Source organism: Gigantopelta aegis, chromosome 6, assembly GCF_016097555.1.
Source record: "Gigantopelta aegis isolate Gae_Host chromosome 6, Gae_host_genome, whole genome shotgun sequence".
Classification (NCBI taxonomy): Eukaryota; Metazoa; Mollusca; class Gastropoda; order Neomphalida; family Peltospiridae; genus Gigantopelta; species Gigantopelta aegis.
Window position 1 is genome coordinate 83577014 of NC_054704.1, and position 13154 is coordinate 83590167.

At 36.4% G+C, this 13154-nt stretch overlaps 1 protein-coding gene across 2 annotated transcripts in view; it reads right to left on the reverse strand.

Annotated features, from left to right (window-relative positions):
• LOC121375132 (leucine--tRNA ligase, cytoplasmic-like) overlaps positions 1 to 13154 on the reverse strand; it is a 73112-nt gene that overhangs the window by 16029 nt on the left and 43929 nt on the right. For both annotated transcript variants that reach the window (XM_041502387.1, XM_041502386.1), the window contains exons 18-22: positions 12341 to 12479; positions 11047 to 11262; positions 9379 to 9436; positions 6744 to 6807; positions 1280 to 1469 (exon numbers count right to left, since the gene is read on the reverse strand). In XM_041502387.1, coding sequence (XP_041358321.1) covers positions 1280 to 1469; positions 6744 to 6807; positions 9379 to 9436; positions 11047 to 11262; positions 12341 to 12479 — 667 coding nt within the window. The remainder of the gene's footprint in view (positions 1 to 1279; positions 1470 to 6743; positions 6808 to 9378; positions 9437 to 11046; positions 11263 to 12340; positions 12480 to 13154) is intronic.

The following is a 13154-nucleotide window of genomic DNA, read 5'->3' on the forward strand; positions in this document are numbered from 1 at the left end:
AAAGGAATGTGTACACGACTTTACAGTACTCATAATATAGTAAGATATCTGTGTAACATTACATAATTAACGGACAATAGAGGAGAGACCATTACACCTCCCACCCATCAACTACACCTCCCACCCACCAACTACACAAACTATACACCAACTACACAGAGTACCCACAAACTACCCCTCTCACCGTCCCACCCACCAACTAGACCTCCCACCCACCAATTAGACACCTCACCCTCAAACTAGACCTCCCACCCACCAACTAGACATCTCACCCTCCAACTAGACATCCCACCCACCCACCAACTAGACCTCCCACTCACCAACTAGACCTCCCTCCCACCCACCAACTAGACCTCCCTCCCACTCACCAACTACACCGACTACCCACCAACTACACCCTAACTACACAGACTACACACCAACTACCCATACTACACACCAACTACACAGACTACCCACCAACTACACCCTAACTACACAGACTACACACCAACTACCCATACTACACACCAACTACACCGACTACCCACCACCTACACCCTAACTACACAGACTACACACCAACTACCCATACTACACACCAACTACACCGACTACCCACCAACTACACCCTAACTACACAGACTACACACCAACTACCCATACTACACACCAACTACACAGACTACCCACCAACTAGACCACCTACCCACCCAACCACCAACTACACAGATTATCCATCAAATACACAGACTACACACCAACTACACCCTAACTACACACCAACTACACCCTAACTACACAGACTACACACCAACTACCCAGACTACACACCAACTACACCCTAACTACACAGACTACACACCAACTACCCAGACTACACACCAACTACACCCTAACTACACCGACTACCCACCAACTACACCCTAACTACACAGACTACACACCAACTACCCAGACTACACACCAACTACACAGACTACCCACCAACTAGATCACCCACCAACTACACCTCCCACCCACCAACAACTACATCACCCACCCACCCGCCAACTAGATCACTCACCCACCAACTACACCTCTCAGCCACCAATTATACCTCCCACCCACCAACTACCTTCCACCCACCAACTACACCTCCGACCCATCATTAACACCTCCCACCTACCAACTAGACCTCCCACCCACCAACTACACCTCCCACCTACCAACTAGACCTCCCAACCACCAACTAGACCTCCCACCCACCAACTACACAAACTAAATGCCACACGTAATGAGGCCATGAGAAGAAACCTGCCTGAGAAAGACGTTATCGCTGAATGTGTACTGTTGGACAGGTCCGGACCGCAGCGTGTCCATCGTGGCCAGGGTGTCGCGCACCCACTCGAGGAACGTATACAAACGCAGCAGCCCCGCGTCTGCCATCTTCTCCACGAAGTTGGCATCCTCCACAGTGTCGCCCGCATCGGCCAGTGACATCCTCATACCTGTACAAACACCAATACAAATCAAACTGGACACATCCTCATACCTGTACAAACACCAATACAAATCAAACTGGACACATCCTTATACCTGTACAAACACCAATCAATATCAAACTGGACAACCTCATACCTGTACAAACATCAATCAATATCAAACTGGACACATCCTCATACCTGTACAAACACCAATCAATATCAAACTGGACACATCCTTATACCTGCACAAACACCAATCAATATCAAACTGGACATCCTCATACCTGTACAAACACCAATCAATATCAAACTGGACACATCCTTATACCTGTACAAACATCAATCAATATCAAACTGGACACATCCTTATACCTGTACAAACACCAATCAATATCAAACTGGACACATCCTTATACCTGTACAAACACCAATCAATATCAAACTGGACACATCCTTATATCTGTACAAACACCAATCAATATCAAACTGGACAACCTCATACCTGTACAAACATCAATCAATATCAAACTGGACACATCCTCATACCTGTACAAACACCAATCAATATCAAACTGGACACATCCTTATACCTGCACAAACACCAATCAATATCAAACTGGACATCCTCATACCTGTACAAACACCAATCAATATCAAACTGGACACATCCTTATACCTGTACAAACATCAATCAATATCAAACTGGACACATCCTTATACCTGTACAAACACCAATCAATATCAAACTGGACACATCCTTATACCTGTACAAACACCAATCAATATCAAAATGGACACATCCTTATACCTGTACAAACACCAATCAATATCAAACTGGACATATCCTTATACATGTACAAACACCAATCAATATCAAACTGGACACATCCTTATACATGTACAAACACCAATCAATATCAAACTGGACATCCTCATACCCGTACAAACACCAATACAAATCAAACTGGACACATCCTTATACCTGTACAAACACCAATCAATATCAAACTGGACACATCCTCATACCTGCACAAACACCAATCAATATCAAAATGGACACATCCTTATACCTGTACAAACACCAATCAATATCAAACTGGACACATCCTTATACCTGTACAAACATCAATCAATATCAAACTGGACACATCCTTATACCTGTACAAACACCAATCAATATCAAACTGGACACATCCTTATACCTGCACAAACACCAATCAATATCAAACTGGACATCCTCATACCTGTACAAACACCAATCAATATCAAACTGGACACATCCTTATACCTGCACAAACACCAATCAATATCAAACTGGACATCCTCATACCTGTACAAACATCAATCAATATCAAAGTGGACACATCCTTATACCTGTACAAACACCAATCAATATCAAACTGGACACATCCTTATACCTGTACAAACATCAATCAATATCAAAGTGGACACATCCTTATACCTGTACAAACACCAATCAATATCAAACTGGACACATCCTTATACCTGTACAAACACCAATCAATATCAAACTGGACACATCCTCATACCCGTACAAACACCAATCAATAACAGAACAGAACAGAACTTTATTACACTCAGGCCGTTACACAACGGCATATGAGGAACATGATATATAAACTGTAGTGACAAGATAGGGTTTACAGGAGACAATAGTACAATAGTATTAATACAAATGCAATAAAGTAATAGAGACAATAGTATAATACAAATGCAATAGAATAATAAGGAATAATATAATACAATTAGAATAAAGTAATGTAATGTCACATTATTGTAATTCCTACCAAATGTGCTAATCAGACATGCGCACACATATATACATGTATACTTGGGTAGTAATAAGACATTGTACATAATTCATATACATATATTTTAGGGTTTACTGCATTTATTAATAATTTCTTTTATTAATTTACATAATTTCTTGAGAACACTTATTTTGCTATTCGTCATTAGTTGTTTAAATTTCAGCGTACTTGGTTTATTATAATAATATGGCTTAAGCAAATTTTTACGGTAGTTAGTGAAATAAGTACATGTGAATAAATAGTGAAATTCGTCTCCAATATCATTATTGTTACATAATGTGCACGTTCGATCTTCCACTGGGGTGTTGTTCCAGCGTCCTGTTTCGATTGGTAAGTAGTGATTAGATGTTCTAAATTTGAGTAATATAGTCCAACATGTTTGTGGTAATATAATAAGATATTTTTCTAATCTAAGGTTTTCCTTAAATATAGTGTACGTTTTACCTTTTGATGATAAAGTTATGTTTGTATTCCATTGTTGTAAATACTGGTCGTTTTGTCTTAATTTTACTTGATTAAGAAGTATTTTTACGGATGAAAAGTTCCGTGACATACAAACATTTGTCATGCCTAGCTGGTTAAATATATCTTCGACCATTTTTATCCATTTATAACTATATCCATTAACAGAAGAGTCGTGTAACATTAATTCATGCAGTAAAAACGATGATTTTGTTTGTTTACCAGATACGATACGGGCCCAAAAGCTTATAATTCTTTGTTGAATAATTAGTTTAAGGGGTCTTCTTCCTAGTTCTCCATATAACATGAATAGCGGGGTGCCTTTTTTAACTGGTAAGATGTGTCTTAGGAATTTTATATGAATAGTTTCAATGATATCGATGTTTTCATAACCCCATATTTCGCACCCGTATAAGAGAATCGGGAGTACAATGGAATCAAATAGTTTTAATTTGCATTCTATTGAAAAGTTATTGTCTTTGGATTTAGACAGAACAAAGTACATTGCTTTTGTTGCCTTTTGAGTTAGTAGTTTTTTGCTTGTATTAAATTTATTTAGTTTGGTAAAAGTAAGACCTAAGTATTTATATTCTTTTACGTTTTCAAGCACATCATGTCCAAGTATAAAAACTTTCTTGTAATCATTACTGGTGCCATTGAAAATGATTATTTTAGTTTTACTTGCATTTACTTTGAGTTTCCATTTATTGCAATATTGTAAAAAGACATTTAGGGATTGTTGTAAGTCAGAGGCGTTTGATGCGAGAAGCGCAGTATCGTCAGCATATAATAAACATAAAAAGTAAAGAGCTGTTTTATCGAACGTTTCATCTCTATCCAGGGATACCCCAGTACAATTTTGGCTTTTTAAGTAATTATCTAGATCATTTAAATACAGGGAAAACAGGACAGGCGACAAATCGAACTGGACACATCCTCATACCCGTACAAACACCAATCAATATCAAACTGGACACATCCTCATACCCGTACAAACACCAATCAATATCGAACTGGACACATCCTCATACCTGCACAAACACCAATCAATATCAAACTGGACACATCCTCATACCTGCACAAACACCAATCAATATCAAACTGGACACATCCTCATACCTGTACAAACACCAATCAATATCAAACTGGACACATCCTCATACCTGTACAAACACCAATCAATATCAAACTGGACACATCCTCATACCTGCACAAATACCAATCAATATCAAACTGGACACATCCTTATACCTGTACAAACACCAATCAATATCAAACTGGACACATCCTCATACCTGCACAAACACCAATCAATATCAAACTGGACACCCTCATTCCTGTACAAACACCAATCAATATCAAACTGGACACATCCTCATACCTGCACAAACACCAATCAATATCAAACTGGACACATCCTCATACCTGCACAAACACCAATCAATATCAAACTGGACACCCTCATTCCTGTACAAACACCAATCAATATCAAACTGGACACATCCTTATACCTGTACAAACACCAATCAATATCAAACTGGACACATCCTCATACCTGCACAAACACCAATCAATATCAAACTGGACACCCTCATTCCTGTACAAACACCAATCAATATCAAACTGGACACCCTCATTCCTGTACAAACACCAATCAATATCAAACTGGACATCCTCATACCTGTACAAACACCAATCAATATCAAACTGGACACCCTCATTCCTGTACAAACACCAATCAATATCAAACTGGACACCCTCATTCCTGTACAAACACCAATCAATATCAAACTGGACATCCTCATACCTGTACAAACACCAATCAATATCAAACCGGACACATCCTCATACCTGTACAAACACCAATCAATATCACAATCTCAAGTTCTTTATTCATATTAAGCTTTACAGCTCATCTGTTCATATATAAACTAAAATACGTAACCACAGGAGAACAAACTTCAATAAACAAGAAAACATACATGTCACATGAAACAAATAAACTACACACATACGGAAAATGCCTTAAAAAACTTCTTTTCTTAATTTAACTGCTTTATATAAATATTTTCCAAAATTACATAAAGTTTTAGAATTTTGTACATTATATAATTGCAGTAGCTTAAAAAATTATGGCTTTTTCCAGTAATAAGGTTTAATGTATTTTTTTCTCAAATCAGTATATAAGGGACATTTTAAAATAAAATGAAACTCATCTTCCATAACATTTAAACAGTGAAAACATAATCTATCATGTCGCTATCAAACTGGACAAGACACTGGCAAAAACTTTAACATGGAAACATGTGATGAGCAGGTGAAACACTTTTCAGAAAGAACTAAAATCAAGAATTTCGGGTGAAAGGGGGAAGAATTCAATTTTAGATCATTAAATCAATTTATAATGTCAGATGATAGGAGATATTTTACAGTTTTAAAACTGTCTGTAAAATGATGTCTGGTGATGTGAGATATTTTACAGTTTTAAAACTGTCTGTATTGTTTTATTATTTCCAGTCAGACACATGCAAATTGATGAGGAATATGAATGAGTGAATGTACTGCATGCATTATACAGTGTCGGCTTGCGTGACGTCAGGTGAGATATCTCGCCTGCAAAAGTCAGAAAGTTAAGGGAATTGCATGTACAAGACATCTAGCAGCATATCTATGTGGCAGACACAGGCTACCTCTCGTTCTCCAGACCAAAATAACTTATGTTACACCATACAGCCAGACACAGATTTCTCCTCTCATTATCCACACTAAAACAACTTATGGTACACCAAACAACCAGTTAAAATTAAAAGTGTGCTGTTGTCTGTAACTTTACAGCACGTTTCACTCCATTGTCCAATATTATCAATTTTACTGACAGAAATATACTAATTATAAAAATTGGCCAAATTCTGAAAGGTTGTATTAGATATTACATATAAAATCACCAACTGCAACTTAATAGACTACAAAATAAAAACTAAGTAAAAACCAAAAAATGTATTACCATCCGCAGAGTACTTGGAGATTGCTTCCGACAAAGTCAGGAAATTGCCAGTTGATTTTGACATCTGCAAAATAGAAGGCAAAGTTGTGGTTACAGGTTACAGTTAGTCATAATGCAATAAATTTAGAGGTTAAAAATATATATATAAAAAAAAGATTTAAAAAAAGTATATAATATGACTAACATAAAATGAAAATATTTCAACTTTATTGTAGAATAAAAGAGATACTGTAACAAGAATTTCTGTGACTTTGATCACTGAACGTTTGAGGAATCATATCAGTGACATTTGTCTGTTGACAAAACCTGTTAATTCAGGTTTGAAAATCAAATGCCTGTGACAAATACTGGAATAAATAAGTTAGTATATAACTATTTAATGGATGTGTAATGTCCACAAATATCTCCGCCAAGACATGGTGGTCTGGAAGAATGATAAAGAACATGGTTCTTGTGGCACATGCTACCAAGTGTATCATCCACTGACCAGAATGTTAACCTGAACTATGTGCATACATATTTTCATATCACACGTGAGGGACATAAGCTTTGCTTCACCAAATCACCACATACTAACTACAGTTATTCAAATCACCACATACTAACTACAGTTATTCAAATCACCACATACTAACTACAGTTATTCAAATCACCACATACTAACTACAGTTATTCAAACTGTAATATAAATGACTTGTGACTGGAATATGTAACTCACACATCAAAGAATAACCATATTTGACAAATAAAAATAGAAGTCAAATTTTGTTACAGAGTATTTAAGTTTGGAACATTTATTTCATTTCAAAAGTCTACAGTAACTCAATAAGAATGGAAACAATGTAATTTTTTTTTTTTAAAGAAGCATTTCTTTCATTGTAACAACTGATTGCACAAAATATTTTGTAAAAACAAAAATGGCTCAAGTGACCGTAAGCTAGAAAACAAATTTCAAGTCTTTCTCAACAATTAGCAACAGATATTTGTTATATAGAATTATATTCTGATTTAATCAATCAATCAATCAATCAATCAATCAATCTCTTTCTGTCTCACTCGCTCACAATCTCAATCTATCTCTCTCTCTCTCGCTCTAAATTCCTTAATTTGTACTATGAATGTAAAAGAAAAAATATATAATTACGAACAAAATAAGACAAATTGTCTTATTATATATAATAGTGGACAATTAATATACAATCAAACTATCCCATTCCTTACAAATTATTTTAAGATCTATTTAAGGAAACAAAAAAACAATTCACACAGTTCACACATGCTTTCTTCTGTTCACACCCTGAAGAAACTAAACAAAGTAACAGACAATCCTTGATTAAACATTAAGGATTAAAAAACACAAAAACATATTTAAAACATTCATCCATCACCAGTCTAAAACATATTTAAAACATTCATCCATAACCTGTCTAAAACATATTTAAAACACATTTAAAATATTCATCCATAACCTGTCTAAAACATATTTAAGTATTCATCCATAACCTGTCTAAAACATATTTAAAACATTCATCCATAACCTGTATGTATTGTAATTCTGTATTGTTTGTACTTGAGGGCCTCAAGGAAGATTAGTTTTTGCTAACTGTGTCACCCTCACTAAATATAGAATTTATTATTATTATTATTATTATCTAAGACCTTGTGTACATCTTGTCCCCTGCATTATCCACCATGGACAAGCAATAAGACTTGTGATGAGTTAATTTGGCACAGACTACCAAGTCGCAACCCACTGACCAGGTTTGTGACCTGAACTGTGTGCATATACAAACTATCTAATAACCTGCCTACGTCAGATTCCTATTGGGTTTTTTGTTTTTGCATGTTTTTTTAAAGAAGTATTTTCTTCACTGTAACAATTGTTTGCACAAAAGATTTTGAAAAATTCCTAAAAATTGTCTTTCTCAACAACTGGCAAAATACTGTGGTTTTATAGAGTGAGTGAGTGAGTGAAGTGAAGTGAGTGAAGTGAGTGAAGTGAGTGAAGTGAGGTCAGTGAGTGAGTGAGTGAGTGAGTGAGTGAGTGAGTGAGTGAGTGAGTGAGTGAGTCAGTCTCTCTGTCTCTCTCTCTCTCTCTCTCTCTGTCTGTCTGTCTGTCTGTCTCTGTCTCACTAACTTCCTTAATTTGTACTTTGAATGTAAAAGAAAAAATATAATTGTGAACAAAATAAGGCAAATTATATATAATGGTGGAAAATTAATATACAATCAAACTATCCCATTCCTTTCAAATTATTTTAAGATCTATTTAAGGTAACAAACAAACAATTCACACAGTTCACACATGCTTTTCTTCTGTTCACACCCTGAAGAAACTAAACAAAGTAACAGACAATCCTTGATTAAACGTTAAGGGTTAAAAAACATGAAAACATATTTAAAACATTCATCCATAACCTGTCTAAGACCGTGTGTACATCTCGTCCCCTGCATTATCCACCATGGACAAGCAATAAGACTTGTGATGAGTTAATTTGGCACAGACTACCAAGTCGCAACCCACTGACCAGGTTTGTGACCTGAACTGTGTGCATATACAAACTATCTAATAACCTGCCTACGTCAGATTCCTAGCTATTGATAAGATATAACATACGGTCAAGCCTTCACGTACCTTTTCAGAATTCAATAAAATGTGACCATTTGCTCTAATTCCCTTGGGCCATTTTGATCTGAATAATAAAATATCAATGTCAAGTACAAAAGAATGTTTATATTATTTTGATGTTTAAACTAATTTTAAAGACATATTTCATAATATACAAATGTACCTGAGATCGTATTTCTATAAGTTCTTATTTCAAGTAGATTTCAAACAAAATATTTATAATTTAAGAATTAATATTATAATTAGTCATGGTTATTTGTCAAATGTGGCTAAATTTAACTTTTTATAAGGAATCCCCACCATAACCGCTGACCCCAGTAACTGCATATTGATATTACCTGCACGCAGTGAAATAAGACAAGCTATTGTTCTTATAGCATAACCGATGACCCCAGTAACTGCATATTAATATTACCTGCATGCAGTGAGATAAGACAAGCTATTGTTCTTATAGCATTCAACGTCTTGCTTTGTAGCAAGAAAAAGTTTGTTTTGTTTAACAACACCACTAGAACACATTGATTTATTAATCATTGGCTGTTGGAGGTCAAACATTGGGTAACTTGGACATATAGTCTTAGATAGGAAACCTGCTACAGTTTTCCTTTAGTAGCAAGGGATCTTTTATAAGCCTTTGATATACCAGTCGTGGTGCACTAGCTGGGACGAGAAATAGCTCAATGGGCCCACCGACGGGGATCGATCCCAAACTGACCGCTGCTTTGTATCAAAGTGAGTTGCCCCACATCAAAGTGAGGTCTCCCAACTTAGGTGTTTTATGATGTCATTCACGTATGTTGTCTGTTTCCTTATAATAATAATTTAATACAATTATTTTCCTATGTATGAATGGTGCATTTAATTTGTCACAAATTAAATAAAAATAACAAATAACAACAAGACTGGGTACTTTTAATAATTCACCCCCCCCCACCTCACTGAAAAAAACACACACAAAAACAAAACAAAAAATGCTTTGTAATATTGTTGTGTTCATAAGAGGCTCGTTCAACTAAATGCAGAATCTTCCTGGTGGCCATCTGTGAATTGGAATCAAATTTCACCCATTAAAGAGTTTAAAGTTTGTTTGTGTAACAACACCACTAGAGCACATTGATCAATTAATCATCGGCTACTGGATGCAATTCTGACACATAGTCATCAGAGGAAACCTGCTACATTGTTTCTAATGCAACGAAGGTTCTTTTATATGCACTTTCCCACAGACAGGAGGGCACATACCACAGCCTTTGACCAGTCATGGTGTACTGGTTGGAATGAGAAAAAACTGGATCCACTGAGGTGTTTTGATCCTGTGACAAAAGCACCTCAGGCAAGTGCTCAACTGACTGAGCTAAATCCCACCCTTTTTATCCATTAGTGCATCACTATAAATGAGAGAGGAATGAAAAGATTTGACCTGCCAATCACTGACAACATGTTACTTGAGATATGAATCCACAAATGCTGAGAAAACAGGATAGTACTCAATTTTATTTGACGTGTGTGTGCATGCGTGTATTTTGAATCCCCTAAACCCCAGCCAATATTATATCACCCCTCTAAAAAACTAATTAAAATTCATCTGTTAAATACTGGATTTTCTCGCATTCTGAAGTTGGGGACACAGTGCAAATTGTCATCAACCTCACACCAAATCAGCTCCTGACTTACTTGTCATCTGGCCAGATAGCGCAGTGGCAGTAGATGTAGTAGGTGAGGTGGTTGGGGACGAGGTCTTTCCCTGACATCCTGATGTCCACTGGGTACCAGTATTCAAACTCATTCTTCAGTTTGTCAAGAATTTCCTTCGAGATGCCACAATTCTTGGGAAATGGAGCGTTCTTGAAGAATATGTAGTCCCACACTTCCAAAGTCAGCTGCTCAGGTCTGAAATTGTAGAAGCGACATATATATATAGAAGGTATTTAATTTTTTTTTTTTTTAGAAATCAGTGCTGCTTTAACTAAGTCTAAGGAACAATGATAATCTTTGCAAACCACATTACAAGGCTGGTACAGGAACAGCAGTATACAGATACTGACAAAGTAGATCACTGCATACTTAAAGATATGTAAAACATGAGATGACTTGTATTAACTAGCATACATTCTACACTACTCTGTACCATAAAGCTGATCTACACTTGAACACCGAGTAACTGTATATTGACACTACTAAGCTGATCTACACTTGAACACCGAGTAACTGTATATTGACACTACTAAGCTGATCTACACTGAACACTGAGTAACTGTATATTGGCACTACTAATCTGATCTACACTTGAACACTGAGTAACCTTATATTGACACTACTAAGCTGATCTACACTTGGACACTGAGTAACCTTATATTGACACTACTAAGCTGATCTACACTTGGACACTGAGTAACCTTATATTGACACTACTAAGCTGATCTACACTTGGACACTGAGTAACCTTATATTGACACTACAAAGCTGATCTACACTTGGACACTGAGTAACCTTATATTGACACTACCAAGCTGATCAACACTTGAACACTGAGTAACTGTATATTGACACTACTAAGCTGATCTACACTTGAACACTGAGTAACTGTATATTGACACTACTAAGCTGATCTACACTTGAACACTGAGTAACTGTATATTGACACTACTAAGCTGATCTACACTTCAACACTGAGTAACCTTATATTGACACTAAGCTGATCTACACTTCAACACTGAGTAACCTTATATTGGCACTACTAAGCTGATCTACACTTGAACACTGAGTAACTGTATATTGACACTACTAAGCTGATCTACACTTGAACACTGAGTAACTGTATATTGACACTACTAAGCTGATCTACACTTGAACACCGAGTAACTGTATATTGACACTACTAAGCTGATCTACACTTGAACACAAAGTAACCTTGTATTGGCACTACACTGTACCATAAAGCTGATCTACACTTGGAACACTGAGTAACCTTATACTGGCAGGACCCGTCTTGCTCCCGTCAACAAGTCCACCTTGGAGCAGGTGAGCCACAGTGTAATATGCGTTGTATATCGTTGAGTCGGACAAAGATTCAATCAGATACTGCTCGTCCCACGGCATCCGGGAACCTGAATACAACAACAACCAAAAATGGGTAAATTACGATGGAAGGAAGGAAATGTTTCATTTAACGACACACTCAACACATTTTATTTTCGGTTATATGGCATCACACATATGGTTAAGGACCACACAAATATTGAGAGAGGAAACCCACTGTCGCCACTTCATGGGCTACTTTTTTCGATTAGCTATACACAAAATTTCAGCTCAGTATCTTGAGGCATAGTGAAAAAAAGTACAGAAGACTACAAGTGGAACAGACATGTAGATAGACAGATAGATGAACAGAGATAAAAACCTATAGTCCTCTCTCCTTTGAACGGTACGGGACTAAAAATAATGTTGCTAGTTGTCTGTAAAGTGACACACTCCATAGCATAGTACTATTTCATAAGTAAATAAGACTCTGAAGTAGAAAACAAAATTGTCTGATGGCTATTGATGTAAAGATGAAAGAATCAATATTTTTTTGCTTATTAGAAGACACCTGTTTTGTGACAAGCTATGTCTTGGAAACATTCATGCTTTAACTCTTTCCCTCCCATTCTCAACTGCAGTTGAGATGCATAAAACTAACGTAAAAACTGGTCTTGGTAAACACAGCTGTCAACATTCACAGGAGTTATCTATCTTAATTCTGTGAATGCTAGAACATAGCAGAATGACAATCGAACATGTTG